Raw genomic sequence first — 17136 nt, 5'->3', positions numbered from 1 at the left:
GAGTTAAGTCATGTTTATATTTAAAAGAAATATACTGCCAAAAATGTTACACTTAGAAATTTCATAGCTCTACTTGTACCTCTCATAGTTCTCATACATTTAAACTTGTTTTCAATGAGTTCATACATTGGGTTTATTTTTTTAAATTTACTTATTCACAATTGTGCAAAAATATGTGTGTATAAAAGTGATTTTAATGTTTTATATTATTTGAAATATCTGCTTTATTTCCAATGAGCGGTTTTGTTGCAAAATGGAGACCGAATCGTTAAGAGTACATTCATGACTAAAAATTACTTATCTCCCATTCTCAATTTTTCCATACCTTGCATCCTCTCCAGAGGTTGGGTTCCTCCGTATGCCCAATGTTAGGAAAATGAAGGAAAATTTACCGTTTCGTTATGACTACAGAGTAAGAGAGGAGAGGGGTTGAATGATAGAGCTATATATAAACTGTAAATAAAATTGAAGACACAGAGATAAAAATATCAATCAATCTACAGCTATAGTGCTTAGTGCTTTTCAATAATTAAAAAAAAACCTATATACTTCACAGTTGTACGTGAATATTATTTTTTATATTGTACTGGCAATGGAGGAACTGTTATAACGACGAGCTGACCAAACTGTACGGCAATTTAACTGTCTTGTAGCGTATCAAACTCGCCAGGCTCCGGTGGGCTGATGGAGTAATACGTTTGGTAAGGAACGACTTAACCCGTAATGTCCTTTAAGGCCCTCCACAAGCAAACAAGGACGTGGTGGGTTCAAGCTGAGGTAACCATACGGCGTGGAGCCGCACTACATTAAGGCCGATCATTTTCATTTTTGCAGTAGTTCACGATCTCGAAACGGTTGTAGTGGCTGCTAAGTAAGTGGGTAAATTAGTAGGAATTATTTTTGGACAAAATAAAGTGAACCATTTTACATGTCTTTCGGTTCAAGAAGCAAAACAAAAGGTATACTGAATCAATACGTTTTATTTGATGGTGCTCAAGTGTTTTGAAATCTACCTGTAAACCCTGCAAACTACACTTGCAAGTGTATGAGCGTGAGATTACACAAAAGTGAGAGTAAAAACGAGAGTTATCTTCGTACAGCGCTAGTCCATCCAGCTTGCCCTTGTGTTCAGTACGCCACGTGTTACCGCGTTTGCAACAAGTATAGTGCCCGGTGGGTCGTACTAATTGAGCTGGCACTTGCGAGGAGCGGAATGTTGAAAATAGTTGTTTACGTTGAACGTGCAGCAATCGTGAATTTAATCGAGAATTTTGCAGTCTTTCATTGATAGTTGTAATGCGGGCTGCCGTGTGAAATTAATGAATATAAGTTTTGAAACTGGTGTAAGAATGGTTTCCTAATTGTGATCCTTTATTTGAACCCCACGTTTGAGATATCACTTAAAGGACATCGTATTCATAGCGGGTACATATAAGCTTCGCTATGAGTTGAAATCTGTGTAGAAAGTGACTTTGTAATTTGTAGCCTACATTGCCGTGCCTGCCTAATATAGACCTTATTAGAATTGCCAGAAGGATGTACCTAAATAGTGATCCCTTTCTACTGGAGGACGTATCCTCAGATCAATTTCCAGCTGGGAATTGTAGTACGTCAAACCATTACAGTGGCCGGTGCGTCTGCTGTTAGACACCTAATGATACTCATGCGTTTTTAGTTTTATTGCCATGTGTGTCATTGCTCTTAAACTGGTTATTTAAAATCCACGACTCAGAAAGGAATGCTGAAAAGCAGTTGCCACCAATCTAACCACACAATCAAATATTGCAATTGTAAATAACCAACATAATCAGCAGTCAACATTTATCAAAACAGGTATTTGCGGAGTAAACGTCGATCGAAGTGATGAGTGGTTGATTGATCTTTGACGATTTCAAGTGCCTGGAAATTCTGAAAGAATGGTAGCTGCACATCAAGAAGCTGTTATGAGAAGATACAGGTAAGTTATTAAAATAAGAAATTTAAAGTAAACTAAATTTTAAACTCAAAGAACTACAACCGTATTGGATCGCCCTTCTGTTAATAAATAATGATATGGTTTCTTAACTGAACGGTTCATTCTGATTCCCAGTAGGGTATAGTTGTTCCTTAACCCCTTCGATGATTAACACACGATTTACTGAGATAAGCAAAAGGTTTTTGTATTGATATTGTTAAATCTTATCGTGGTTTTTCTTTGCATTTATCATTGTCTCTTCTCACATGAAAATAGTATCATACAATTTCTTCTCTTACATACTTAGCTAGCACATACGAGATGAGTCAAAGGGGTTTTTTATCGCTACAATATTTTCAATTTACATTCAGGGTCAGTTCTAGCAATACGCATACTAAGTAGCCACATGCGCCCCAAGGACTACGTTCGTTAGAAACAGGTGCTGCACGGGCGATTGAAGGCTTTGAGGTTGGATGATCTTAGCAAACCGTATTTTAGTTTTTTTTTATTTCTACGGATTTTTTAAAGTTTCACACTCCACTAAAGTCATAGTGAATTATTAAGTTGAGCACTCCTGACTCTCGTGTGATCTTATGAGATCTCCCTACCCCGTCTAGGTCCACTCATTTCACCTGCGACGTGTGATCTCCATTTGCGACGGTATATTGTACACATACGGTGCTTCCCGCAGTATTTTACTTCCAAAGTGGACTTGTTGTTCTTGATCGTTGGAATCTCGTTCTTGATCGTCCTTGCCAGTGATCGGCAAACTTGGCGTCATGAAGTGAAAAAATGCGAAACAAAGATACGCAAATGTTCATGTGTACGAGCCAAAATGCATAAACCCAGCATCCTGGGTTGAAACGATTGTAAGAAAGGAAAGAGCCTTCACTTCCAGAAACCAAAAAAAAAAAATCGTACAAGTTGTCAAACGTAGTTTTAACTGCACCATAGGTATTTTGACGGATTCATAATGAATTTAAAAACGCTTAAGATTGTTTTTTGGGAGCTGGATATCTTAATAATATTGCTTTTTAATTACTTTTTCTTTGGTGGTAGCTAAATACCTAAAATTACAGCTTATAACTAAATTGTATTGACATGAAAAACCAAATCGAAAAACGACCTTTTTGGAACGGAACAAAAACGGTACTTCTACAATCAACCTTAAGGTATCAAACATCGTTTTGAACCTGTCAAACTTCATATGTCTAGTGATGCGAAAAATGAATCTTTATAGCATGCGAAGACGGCTAGTTGACATTTTATTGTAATAATTTAACTTAAAATATTTTTAACCTTTTCAAATCTTAAATTTTAAGTACTTTGAAAGAAAATAATTATGCAAGAAATGTAATGATGATAATAAAAAATGCTTTTTGATATTTTCCACAGGTTTTTTAGTATCCAAGAGAGTGTTGAAGTACAAACAAAGATCTACATCCATCTAAAGTATGTTAATTAATGACGAGCCGGAACTTACAACGAACAGGAATCAAACACATTTCAAGACAACTACTGGAAACGAATGAGACGTGTTCCGCTGACCTCTCAACCAGCTGGACATTGAGCTAAACAAATTATAGAACACAGCTACGTTCCACCATGTGGCCAAACTGACCAAAAGCAGCGGCTAGCGAACAAAACGTGCAGCAGAGCAGTTTTCAGCATAAACTGGCTTCATCGTAAGTTCGAGAGACCAGTTGAATGCTTTCTATGAGCTGCTCCAATCACAAGAATTGGGTTTCGCAGGAAGTATGAGCACTTCGTTAAAGAACATGCCATACGAGTTGCTTGAAATTTTGACAACGGACAACGAGAGCATACTTTCCGATGGAGTTGAAAGTTTGACCGAAATGTATGGGCCGAAGCGGGATCCACTATACGTGGTAATACCGATCACCATCATCTACCTACTGATTTTCATCACCGGTGTAGTCGGCAACATTAGCACATGCATCGTGATCGCGCGCAATCGCTCGATGCACACCGCCACCAACTATTATTTGTTCAGTTTAGCCGTATCGGACTTTCTGCTGCTGGTGTCAGGAGTGCCGCAGGAAATATACTTCATCTGGAGCAAGTACCCGTACGTGTTTGGCGAAACGTTCTGTGTGTTGCGTGGCATCGCCGCAGAAATGTCTGCTAATGCCACCGTGCTAACAATCACCGCGTTTACAATCGAGCGCTACTTTGCTATCTGTCACCCATTTCTTTCACACACCATGTCGAAGCTCAGCCGGGCGGTGCGTTTCATCTGTGTGATTTGGCTCATTGCGATCGTTTCGGCTATACCGCAAGCGTTACAGTTTGGCGTCACCAACCAAGGTGGAATCGACCAATGTGTGGTGAAACGCATCATAATTCAGCACTCTTTTGAACTCTCTACATTCTTGTTCTTCTTTGCTCCGATGACGATGATCACCATACTGTATGCGTTGATTGGGTTGAAGCTGCGCACCTCCACGCTGATGCAGCGCGATGGCACATTGCAGCGACGAACCCAGCCCAGCCCACGCCAATCGTTTGCCAATAGTCAAGGCAGTCGCCGTGTCCTGAAAATGCTCGGTAAGGTTCAATATATGGTATATTCTGAGACAAATCCACTACAACATATCACATGCTTTCAACTATAAATGGCAAAATGAATTTGAAAATAAAAATGCTACCTACTCTTGGCCACATGTCGCAAGGCAGAGTTGGAGCAAATATTTGGAATTTAAAAAAAACGTAAAGAGAAAGAAGAATTTGTTAAATAAATTAAATGGTTCAATGCAGTTATTTTTTCGTTTTTAAAACATTCCGCTTTAAAAACATTAGAAAAAATGCTTGTGGTAGCTTGTCCGAATCTGACGAGTTGCTTCAAAAGATTGGCTATTGCAGTATGACAACATTTTTGGAACCTTTGAAAATGCGAACGTAACACTGAATAACTTCGACAGCATTATTATTTATCCCTAATTCAAATTGTGTTCACGGATTGTTAAATAATTACAAAAATCTCATCATGTTACCAGCGAACAAATGTTACTTCTTATATTACTGGATTTTTTAAAAATTATTTTATGTCTCGTTTCGTTTCTAGTGGCTGTGGTTGTGGCTTTTTTTATTTGCTGGGCACCGTTCCACGCACAGCGGCTCGTTTATATTTACGGAGTTAATACGAATCATCAGCCCTCCGACCCCTTAATACTGAAGCTGTTCATCATCACAACCTACATATCCGGTATCCTATACTATCTATCAACGTGTATAAACCCTCTACTGTATAACATTATGAGCAACAAATTCCGACAAGCATTCAAGGTAAATATTTGTTCCATTTATCTTTGTCGAACATTGAATTGTTGTGCTAATATTCATTCTAAACTGTCTATTACGTTCTTACATGACAAACCAACCGTAAAAACACGAACAAAATAATTAAAGCACATTTTAAATTGTATTATATGCTTTCAAAGGTCTTAAGTTTGAAATTGTTAATTAAAAAAAAACCGATAAATTGTAGGTATATAAAGACACTGATACACCTTGGATATTTGCAGTGGAATACTAATTTATGAAATATGATATTTTTTTAATAAGTCTCATTCAATCTATATCAAGGAACTTGGATCGAAATGATCAGCGGAATTGAGCGGTTTCTTTGCTAATGAATAAACTAAGATTTATGTCCAAAATTATGATATTTGAACCGTCCCGAAATAAGCATCTTTGAGAATGAGTTAAAATATTAGTTCATCCAAATACAATCTACCCTTTCAACTACAGTGACTAAAAACTGCTTTTAGGAAACGCCTGTTGAACGGTAGTTGTTAGCGGGAGACAAAATAAGTTCGCCAGTCATTGATTTTATAGTTTGATTTGATTGTTCATGATTCATTGGGATCAGTTAACTGTGCTATGATATTTTTCGGTAAATTGTTAATTTGTAGTTTGATCAGACATTTTTGAGATCCTTACTGAAAAGCATACGAATTAACTCTAAGCTTGATTTTGTAGAATATGCTGACTGTAAGATCCGCCAGAAAACCTCCGTGGCAGACATCCTACGGAGCCAGCCCACCCCACGGCTCAACCTGGACTGGTTGACTATATATGAATGTGGCATTAGGGCCGACAAAAACATCGCCTCGATACCCCTCACAGGTCGCTGGTATTTGATGGAATGTGCCTTTGACACCAGAACTAACCAAAGGAAGATACGCGAAAGAATTCCTGAGTGAGGCCAAGCCCTCTCTCAACCATGCCAACAACAACAACCGACCGAGAAGAATGATTGCGGCGTCCGCAATTAGCATGTCCGCATTTAGACCCGTCAGAACATGAAGAACTGCTGGCGAATGAAGATTTTTTCCCAACCACGTTACAGGGGATTGGAAAATGCAAAAAGGAAGTTCGATACTCGAACCGATTGTACCGTTATGCACAAGGTTCTAGCTGGGCGGTGATCTAAAGCCTGAAGTATTCTTCGACGCATAGCTGAAACGATCAAAGACTACATATGTTATCGCTGATACAAACAGCAGAGCGACATCAGCAGCATGGATGCTGACGACTAAATTTACCGTCATCTCTGGATAAGGTTGCTAGTGCTAACAGACATTTGAAGAGCAGTGATAGAGTGATGGCTCTTCAAGATAGGCTTACTGGTTTGATGCAACATCAGATCAGCAGAAAGATCTTGAGAAAAAGTGTATACGATAAAAATATATAAACAACGATAGCTGTGTAGAGTTTTGCAATCTTTAAAAATGTTGCAAGTGTTGTTGGCAGGTTTTCCAAAATTATTGTAACCGGTTATAGAAATAGTCGACAAAGTACGGCTTGCAATCCGTATGCAGCTCTTTCACTCTCGGATTATGTCACTTATTAACAAGTAAGATAGTTTGATGTTCATACAATGATTCTTTTTTGAGTCACTTGAGAATTAGAAACAAACACATGAACACAAGTCCAAGCTGTTAAGCAGTTTACAAAATCCAAAAATATCTATAATCGGTTTTGCCAGAAAGTAATTATTCTAGATTTTATAAAACATTTCTTAAGACTCTCAGGCCAATCAGCCTGCGACATTTCATACAAAATCTCTCGGGTATTCATTTAGTTCATTTTTGTATCGTTTGAAGAGTTCCGTTATCGTATAAATAATCGTCGGCAGTATCGAGTCGATGAACTTCAAAATGGTGTCGTATATCCCGAACGGCTAGTCAAATTGGACAAATTTTCTGACAAACAGCTCAAATTGATAGACACGCGTAAATTAAACCATTCCAAGAATTTAAGCCGCTGTCTATGTTCATAAATTGCCTTTAACACTAGTTTGACAACACTCTAATCTATTGATTTTCCTATTGATGAGACTTCCATGTCAACAAAAATATGGAAACCATCAATTAAAAAAAATGTTGCTCACATCTACTTCGCCCGTCGGTGAAACAAGAACAAAAAGTCGACATAGCCCTTTTTGACTTGATCGGCAAACACGAAACCAAATATACTGTTGTTTGTTGTAAGCAGCTAACTTTTGATAGGCTAATTGTGAACCAGTAGAATAAACAGGAAAGGCTTAACAAGTTACCTGATCCATTCAATATTAACGAAAAGCGTAAATTGGTAGATTTTTTGAATTTCAACAACTGTTTATGTTTTTAAAAACTCTTAGTACTAGTTTATTGGTATTCTCTGTTTAGAATAATAATGTTGAGCCTTTACAAAACTGTTTGCAGGCTATTTTGAGAGTTATGTGTAAGTAGTGTAAGTAGAATAAGTAAAAGATGAATTGTAAAAGTTATTGATTTCATTAGCAATAAAGACATTGAAGCAAAACGAGCTATCGAATCATTGGTCCTTCGAAACGGATATTTATCCAAATCCTAAAAAGTTTACATTTCTGGTATTAAGATTTTCTAATCAGTAGAGATACTAGATTGACCATCGTAATCCTTATGAAAAACGTATTTTACCTAAACGGAAGGATATATTCGGTCATACCGGCCCAAACATACTTCCAAGACTTATGAGCACCCAACCCGATACTTCATCTTTGCTACGGAATCGATCCCGCCCAGTGCCACCACTAATTCGACATGGACTTGGAATTGAATGAATAACATTACACCCAAGCCTCTATTACAGTATTCAAAACTCTAGCTACAGTATTCAAATGCGTCAAGTGCTCTGAATTGCAGTGCTGCAAACTAAATAAAATTATATTGAGATTTGCTATTTACAAGGGGTTTTTTCATTGGATATGAGCTTTATGAGAACTCTATCAAAACCTTCTTACACAATTTCCTTACAATTTTAACTTGCCTATCATATCTCACTATCACAAACTATTAGTTAAAGATGGAGCTGATGAACCGGATGACGAGGTGACAAACCGTTATAAGAAAATCTATAGTTGTCAGAAGCGACCATCCGTAGAATAGTCCAATCAAACCGCCGAACGCAACTGTAGCCCGAAAGAGAGGTTATGGAAAACACAAGATATGTAATTAAATCATTTACCTGAGATTGAAATATCATGAGTTGCAAACCCAGAACCATTTGTTCGAGAACTATTATTTTCCGAACTAATTACTTACTGAACAGATCCATTTCCGTCTTGACAATGTTGCGCACGAATCTTTCGTAAGGTAACGATAAAAGTCGAACTATAACCAAGCCTTCCTCCTCTTCATTTTCCGCAAAGAAACTATAAATTAAATACGAAAAAGAGATAGATAGCTGCTGGATATTTAAAGCTAGCTTAAAGCTGTTATCAATCATGAAATTTTCACGTTCTAAAATGCTGTTTTTAAACTCGCTCGGAACCACTAGTCGGTCTTGACTGTAAGTTACTAATAGGCTTGGATATTTGTGGTTTTAGTTTGGTGGCTGGAGGTGATGTGTTTGATTATCTATAGCAAGATTGGTTTTCCTATTGCAAGAGAGGGCGTGTATGGAGATCGGTCCTCGTTGAACAAAATGACATCGACATCAAAATTGTTGAGATCAATAGCACAGGAATAACATCTATTGCAAAGTATGATAAATTTCTTACTCTTCAGATTTGTGTACTACGAAGTACTCTGATTCAACGCAGGATGATAGGCAGTCACATTGTTTACGAGCCTGAGCAATTTCCGCCGAATGTTCGGTGAGGCAGGTGAGCCCTTCGAAGGAACACATTTGAGATTCAAGTGTTTCGATTCCTTTCGAAGATATAAAATAAAATCAGTGTATGCTGACATGCATATTCTAAAAGAGCATTCTTGAACGGCTCACCTGGAGGATTTAGAAGTTGTGGCATTAAATGATGCGTACAGTTACAAAGCTGGTGTTGTGTTTTCCAGAAACACTCCATAGAACACGTGGAGAAACTGTAGTGGCGGTACAGTTGATAATCTAGCAGTTCATTGGAGAATAATAAAAATAAACAATACAATTAAAACTTGTTTAATCTCTTTGCAAAATTAACAACTTCTTATACAAATCTCAGGATAAGTAACACGGACTGCAAGGAGAACCTATCGTTATTTAATTAATGGTAGCGTCGTCCGACCACATATAATCTATCGCTCTTGGATGCTGTCTACATCTGACCAAACGCTGCTACCCGAAACAGAGAGGTACATGCTCAGAGGGAGGCTCCGGTGAGCTGCTTATGTTATATGCAAGCCGTCTACAAGGACAGTGGAGGCGTAGTATACCGGGATATCAAATTAGCAAACGAAGGAGCTCGACAGTGAGCGGTTCTAGCAGGGCATAAACGTGCTAAGGTTGTTTTGTGATACGACCAACCTATTTATTTTAGATTACACGTGCTGCTATTACTAACACTCATCATTAATACTTATCCTGAAACTATGATTAACACTCACACTGTAACTATTATACCATTTGTAACATTGATTGTTTGTGATATGGGCATTGCGATGATACATAATTTATACGAAAATAAGTATACTGCCCGTGCTGAATAAATCGGCTACGCCTACCTACCTTTATCGACAGTTTCCCAAGGGAAACGACAATTGCGACGCCAAATCGGCAGATCGTGCACCGTTTCTTTGTTTTCCATCTCTATCACACGTACCACGATCTCCTTACGCATGCCCCACAGCACAGTTTCCCGCAGTGAGCGATCGACATATGCATGTGGTACGCTGTATTCATCGTGCAGATAGAGCTGAACGTCCTCCAGTACTCGAAATCCTATCCAACCTGGACCCGTTTCACGATTGCTCGTGAGTCGCCGAGAAGGTGGCCCAGATAGATCATGGTGGTTTGCCGTATTCACACTAAAACAACGCCCAAATTCTGTATCGAGCGGACGAAACAATCGGCAGCAATCAAACGACACCCTTTGCCAGTGGCAGTCGATGACTAGCTCTTCGCAGGGGGCCCGATGACGGCGTACTATTTCGGTGAAATTTTGTAAAGCAGCACAGTTCACCGACGTGTTGTGCGATGTACTTGAGTGACACTCTTCACAGGAATAGCATGTACCCCCGTAAAATGCGATATCAATGATGAGACTGTCAATAATTGGGTCACGATTTACGCCAAAGTATCTGGAACAATTCGAGAAGCGTTCGTTCAATGTAGGTTTGCCCGTGGGCTAGTTTGTTCAATGTTAGCAGGAAATGATAATAACTTACTCGTCTGCCATTTTTACCACTGTTTCACCATTAACCACCTGGCAGAGTGTAACAGTTGGAAATGTTGTGTTCCAATGCAAGCTATTAGGGGGAGAAAATAACGTATCCTCTGTTTTTTGTCCTTTTCACTAACAAGGCGAGTTTTGGCAGATCTGATGATTTCATTTTATTTGATTTTTTTTACTTCATGGAGGATTAGGGAAGGGAAATCAAACAACAGTATAGTGTACCCTAGTCTAACGAGATACATGTCTCCCAGTGACTCACTCGTCATATAAAAACTCGCTTGCGATGCATTACTTATGCTTTATATTGTCTTACTTACTGTGCCGTATCCACGTAAAAAGTGAGTGGATTATGCAAGTAGTTACTAAGCAAGTTCCACACTGAACCGTATATCACAAAGCTCAGGCTGGATAAAACCACCATCCGATGTAGTCTGAAAATATGTGCAATAAAGAAAATTGGCTTCACTGAGTTAAGTCTGATAATGCACGAGAAAATCGAGTCTGATGTCTGGCCTGACCCATGGGTCGGGGATGATTTACGACCGTACGAGAACTACACCTAATAGGCAATAGTTAAATACTATAGAGTTTTTCAAACGATTGAATGATGATACCACGGTACATTTGTTTAAAGAGATAGATCAGTAATAAGCCTTTTAATTTACCTTTACCTAATTCACAAAATCAACCTGTTAGTCTATCTGTTAAATCTATCCCCGTGATTGTTTTAAACACCATTGCAACTGTAGGATAAAATATTATAAATGCGTACTAAAAAACTAACTATCTTTTTTGTATAGTATACCTTACAAACCACTTTTCGACATAAACTGCTTTAACGTTATGGTTGACTGCCGGGTGTAATTGGTTGTGCTGCAAAGATGGCTTTTCCTTTTGCCGTCGGAAACTTTTAGAAAGATTTCTTTGATTATACATGTTTATTGAACGCGCGTGTGCATCTGCTCTCAAATCTGGAATACTTATGAACAGTGTAGTAACAGCTTGTGGCTTGTAAAATTGAAGCAAAAATTGCTCATGTCAGAGGTCGGCATCTTAACTAACAGTTCATAAAAGCACCAGCAAAAAATGTGTTGAATAATTTTGCTTGCTGGGAATAGAAAGTTATTGATTCTTTTATATCACAGTCAAATAATTGATTTATGATAGCCGTTACATAAAAGGCTTTTATAGAACAAAATCTGATAATTTCTAGAAAACATTATACGACAAACTGTTATAAATCTACCCTATTTCGTTCTTGACAACCACTGATTAAATGGCCATTAAGCTCGTCGAATATAGGGGACATTGATTTAATCTTTTGCGCTTCAATGATAAAAAGCATTGATAACCAAACTGCTAGAGCTTACGCATTGCGAGAGACACTCTGTTTTGGCAGGGGTCATAAAAACCTCCTCTGTATCTTTTCAACTTTAGTATACGTCCCGCCGAGGCTAGGACCGAAAGAGGTTTTGTATCTTTAATAAATTGATTCCATCATCGTCAAGAATTATACATGTGCTTTTCCATGAAAGACAGTAGCTTTGATACAGTTTTGTTCGAATCAAAAGGTGTACATTAAATAATTTAATCAAAAAAAAAAATAATAATAAACAATACATCAAGTTTACAAGATGAACGGCAAAGCGTTTTTTTTTTAGCTCATAAGGGTTCAAGAACGTATTTTTGGTAATATACATGAAGGCTAACAATCATGGCAACTAGAAGAGTTAATTTCAATTTCATCAGAATATTACATCAATATTAGATAAGGTAGCGTCGGTCCTCGAGCTAAGTAGGCAATGCGTTCCGAAACCATTAGCGTAATTTGAATGACGCGTTGTTGGGCCAAAGGTGGAATTACGCGCCCGCGAAATTCCGGTTCGTGTATTTTTGACCTAAGGTAGGTGACACATTTTGGGGCCGAATAGTGCCAAATAAACCCATTCCAAACAAACCGAAACTTTAGGGCCAATGTATTTGCGACTTGAGTGTTAGAGAAAAGTGTCAAAATTGCTGATTTTCTATTACGATCCGAAAAAAATAAGAAATCACTCAAAAGTTTGTACAATACAAATTTTGTGTCCGTTAGTATAGGGTGGTTTTGTTTGACACTTTTCCGTTTGACTCACATGATTGGCCCAATTAACGCCCACTACCATTCCAAAGCTCACGAAGTCTTACAAAAATCGAAAAAATCCGAGGTGAACCATGGGCACGTTCACTTCACGTCCAGATAACTCTTTTCAGAACAGATAGGGGAGCTGGGAGTTTTGCAGCGCTTATCGATAGGTGGAGTAAGGTAGGTAATGTCTTCAGTTTAATTGCTCCATTTCCGTCCTTCTTATTTGATAATATTGGAGGCTCTCTTTGGGGTCTCGACAATATTGGAGACTTGCTTGCATTCTTGATCTTTTTGCTTCAGCTGAAGGCGAGAATTTCGATACTAAGAATTGATCAATGCATTACTATTGCCACTTTTCATCACCGGCAACCAATTATTTCACTTTTCATACAAATTGTATGAAAAAGAGTCTCCCGCATAACGAGTGAGTCATTGGAACTAGTATTGGGTAAATCAGATTCAGATTCATGAATCTGAATCAATCTTTGGAGTGATTCAATGAATCTGAATCTCGGTTGGAATGATTCATGAATTTCAAAGATTCGTGAATCTTCAAGGATTCATGAATATGGAAAAATTCATTAAACTCAACAGATTCAGTAATCTCGAAAGACTCATGAATCTCTAAAGAATCAAAAAGCTTGAGCTTTTTATTGTTCTTCTTCTTAGCGTAACAACCTACGTGGTCATGCCAGCCTATACAGGCTTTGTTTTTGATAGTTTGTTTTGCTACGGGTAGACGGTCCATGCGAGGCTTCAACCGACAACTGGCAAATTTTAGATGGGATTGGGCAAATTCTGTATTTTGGAAATCATACATCTCTAAAGATTCATGAATCCTTAGAGATATATGGATTTTAATGGATTTATGAATCTTACAGATCCATGAATCTTAAGAGATTCATGAATCCTTGGAGATTCGCGAATCTTTAGAGATTCATGAGTTGCTGGAGATTCGACTCGAGATTCGAATTACTCATCACTGAAAATTCATATGAACGAATCTCAACGAAAGATTCATGAAACCCAACACTAATTGGAACGGATTAAACCACATGTAGCAAATCGAGTCCTTCGAGTTCCCATATTCAAAGACAAAAAATAATAAAATAAATTTGGTTTAGCTACAAAGGTTGCCTGGAATAGTATTCAACTAACATCCCGAGATATAGTTTTGTCTAGTCAAGTATCACTAATTGTTTATTCAATCCTTAATTTTTGTTTGTTTTTTTTTCTTTTTGCATAACATCGGTGAATCTTCCAGAAATTCTACAACTCCGCTAAACTGCTTTTCACAACGCATATACGATTAACTTAGAAGCGCATTCGCGCAAATGCCGTTGGACTGAAATTGTTGATTGTTGCTGTTGTTGATATTGATAACCTATATTGTTCCACAAAATGCTTTCAGCAGTCTTCTCTCGGCCCCAACCGTTTATTGTTGTGTGCTATGGTTGGCTCGTTAACCATACTTTCTTCTTTTTTTTTACAACAAGCATGTCCATTCTATTGTTTAATAGCGAACCCTTCCCTCAGCGAAATAATGTGTGTACGCGACTTCACGAAAACGGTCGGTTTCATCGATGCCTTTGATTGATAAGTTTCAGCCTCCCGATGATACTACCGTACTAGAATACTCAACTAATCACCAGCGTCTCCCCCTTCGTCCTTGCTGCCGCAAAGGAGCACCGCTCGCGTGCCGGTTCGATTGCAAAAGGGAGGCCGTCCCCGTGTCCGAGGTACGCCATTACCAGTGCGGTTGGATTTCTTTAAACTTCCACGACTGGTACGCGTTGTTAATGTCGCACGGCATCAGCGCTAGCTGGCGGGTTTGCGGCTGGTAGCCCATACACTTTTTGTGCGTTCGGTGTAGCAGCGTGCCGGACTGCTCGTCGTACTGCCACGGTCCGTCGACCGTGCCGAGCCGGCAGAAGGCGAGCTTGATCTCGGAGTTGTACGCCTCGATGCAGCGCTCCCCCACGCCCAGCTGGCCCGCACCGTTCAGCCGAATAAGCTGGTTGTGGCCCTGGCCATGGCATTGCTGCAGCCCGATGACGGCGGGCGGCTGCCGGCCGAGCGCGTCCACGCACTTCTCCTTGCCGACGTTCTGCAGCTCGCCCCACTTCACGTTCGCCGGCAGCATCGGGTACTTGTCCAGCACGTCGTACGCCACGTTGTCCATGTACCACTGGAAGCTCTTGCACTGCAGCCGCTCCTTCAGCGCCAGCTGCTCGCTGATGTCGCCCATGTCGAGGAAGCGGGCGAGCGGCTCGCGCGTGTAGAAGTACTCCTTGTACGGCCCGTCGAACCACGTCTCGATGACGCGCTTGTAGTTGATCGTAATCAGCGGGCCCTTCTTCTTGTTCGCGAGCTTGCCGAAGTTGTACGGCATGAAGCCGCGGTAGACGTGGCCGACGCGCGAGCACGGCACCCACTCGATGCTGCCGCCGCACTGCCAAATCTTGAAGCTCAGCTCGAAGTTCTCGCCGCCCCAGACGAGCAGGCCGGAATCGTACGCGCCCAGCTCGAGGAAAAACTTCCGGTTGATGGCGAACAGGCCGCCGGCGTGGGTCGGGCTGCGGTACGGCTCACTGTCGTGCTTGCGGCGCTTCTGCTCCCGCCGCGGCACCTCGTTCTCCTTGTACAGCATGCCCCACTCGAAGATGCCACGGTAGTGGTGCCCGTCCGCGTACACCGGCCGGTACTCGAACGTCTTGTGGTCGATGCCGTCGATGATCGGGACGGTCATGACGGTGCGGTCCCGGTGGATCGGTGCCAGCAGCGGCGGCAGCCAGTTCGTGTTGACCTCACAGTGGGCGTCCAGGTACACGATCACCTCGCCGGTCGCTTCCTTGGCGCCGCGCGACCGCGTCCGGATCAGGCCCTCGCGCTCGCTGTTCCGTATCAGGCGCACCATGCCGTCGAACCGCTCGATGTACCGCTCCAGCTTGCCCTTCAGGTCCTCCTTGTCCGAGTAGTCGTCCACGAGGATGATCTCGTGCAGCAGGTGCTTCGGCGAGCGGTTCAGCACCGAGTGGACCGTGCGCATCAGCACGCTGAAACCCTCGTTGTGGAACACGATCACGACGCTGGTGCGCGGCAGGTGGTACGGGTAGTCCCAATGCTTGCACTCCTCCAGCCGCGTGTCCTTGATCGTGCGATCGAGCGAGATCGCATCCGACACCACGATGTTCATGCCGTACTCCATCTCCGCATCGGTCGCCCGGTTTTGCTGGTCCTCGGGCAGCACGTACGCCTTGCCGCCCTCGCCCGGACCGTCCACCATCGGTTTGTCTGCCGGCTCGAAGTTGCCCAGGCCCTCCACCAGCTGCGGCACCTCCTTCGGGTGGTTCCGGTCCTGCTCGCCGTTGCCGACGTCACCGCCGTGTCCACGCATCGCCGCCAGCCGGGCATTGTACGCGTCCTTCACCGTGTGGTGGTCCACGCCGGACCAGGTCGCAATCATGTACAGGATCATGATCACGATTGCCAGGCTAACTGCGATCCGGAAAATCCGGCCGCCCCGTATGTTCGTCACGCGCATCGTACCGGTTGGCGAGCAATTTGACTACGTGTCCAAATTTCTGCTGCTGCTGTCGCATGCACACCGGGAACCGCCACGGTTTTTCGGGTCCGCCTCAGATAACAATGGGCTATATTATGTGAGAGAGCATTTACGATCAGCCGCTTTCTCCGTCCACCCCCTGTACCAGTTTCGCTTCTCTCACACCCTTCACGCACCGTGGCAAACACTAGCACACGATTACATTCACCAATAAAGCTTCAGCGAGATATTTCTCCATGAAGCGACTTTTCTGTCCGTAATTTCACTGCGAATAAGTAGTGCTTTACCCGTCGGTTGAAGCGTTCAGTTAATCGCTACGACAAAGTTGTGACGGTAATGAAAAAAAAATACTTTCTAACTGAAAAATAGGAATGTTCCCGTTCTGTGGAAGCGGTATAAGTTTCTACTCCGGGTGAAGTTGTGTGTGCGAGCGTAACCAGTTTTGTATATACGTAAACAAATGTCAAACGTCATCGGGTTGGAAACGTCAGCAAATGACCCAATTGGGGAATGGTCACAGCTTTATCACATGCGGCATCTGACTGACAGATCGGTATTGCACTTTTATTATCTTTTTTTTATACAGACGTTCCCTGAACTATCCTTATCGCATGGTCTATTTTCCCGGTTTTTTTTTAAAGAATTATGAAATGCTATTTCTTAAAATCCTATTGCATCTAATAACAGTTGTTAATTTACCCATTCGAGCAGTTTTGACACATCTTGTATTATTTTTTTCTCAAGTGCCACAACTCCAATAAACGACCACTAAACGAGTTCTAAACGACTCAACCTACCTAAACAGAATATAGAAAGACTTCGTTTAGCAGACGGTG

The 17136-nt window shown here is 41.1% G+C and overlaps 3 protein-coding genes across 3 annotated transcripts; 1 reads left to right on the top strand and 2 right to left on the bottom strand.

Moving 5' to 3' along the window:
• The first annotated feature begins 994 nt into the window (after positions 1 to 994).
• LOC120957189 (pyrokinin-1 receptor-like) lies at positions 995 to 8646 on the top strand. Its single transcript, XM_040379257.2, has 5 exons — positions 995 to 1343; positions 1834 to 1957; positions 3350 to 4522; positions 5040 to 5260; positions 5957 to 8646. The coding sequence occupies exons 3-5, from the start codon at positions 3712 to 3714 to the stop codon at positions 6044 to 6046; spliced, it is 1122 nt and encodes a 373-aa protein (XP_040235191.1). The 5' UTR covers positions 995 to 1343; positions 1834 to 1957; positions 3350 to 3711; the 3' UTR covers positions 6047 to 8646.
• A 352-nt stretch (positions 8647 to 8998) lies between these two features.
• Positions 8999 to 10613, bottom strand: LOC120957199 (uncharacterized). The gene is made up of 4 exons (XM_049610972.1): positions 10603 to 10613; positions 10451 to 10515; positions 9944 to 10261; positions 8999 to 9153 (listed from the first exon to the last, which is right to left on the bottom strand). Exons 1-4 carry the CDS (start codon positions 10611 to 10613, stop codon positions 8999 to 9001), a joined length of 549 nt encoding a protein of 182 aa, XP_049466929.1.
• A 3289-nt stretch (positions 10614 to 13902) lies between these two features.
• Positions 13903 to 16763, bottom strand: LOC120953243 (N-acetylgalactosaminyltransferase 7). Its single transcript, XM_040373022.2, has one exon. It carries the CDS (start codon positions 16277 to 16279, stop codon positions 14483 to 14485), a length of 1797 nt encoding a protein of 598 aa, XP_040228956.1. The 5' UTR covers positions 16280 to 16763; the 3' UTR covers positions 13903 to 14482.
• Between the last annotated feature and the right edge of the window lie 373 nt (positions 16764 to 17136).

This window comes from Anopheles coluzzii, chromosome X, assembly GCF_943734685.1.
Source record: "Anopheles coluzzii chromosome X, AcolN3, whole genome shotgun sequence".
Lineage (NCBI taxonomy): Eukaryota > Metazoa > Arthropoda > Insecta > Diptera > Culicidae > Anopheles > Anopheles coluzzii.
This window is presented reverse-complemented; position numbering and strand designations above follow the sequence as displayed.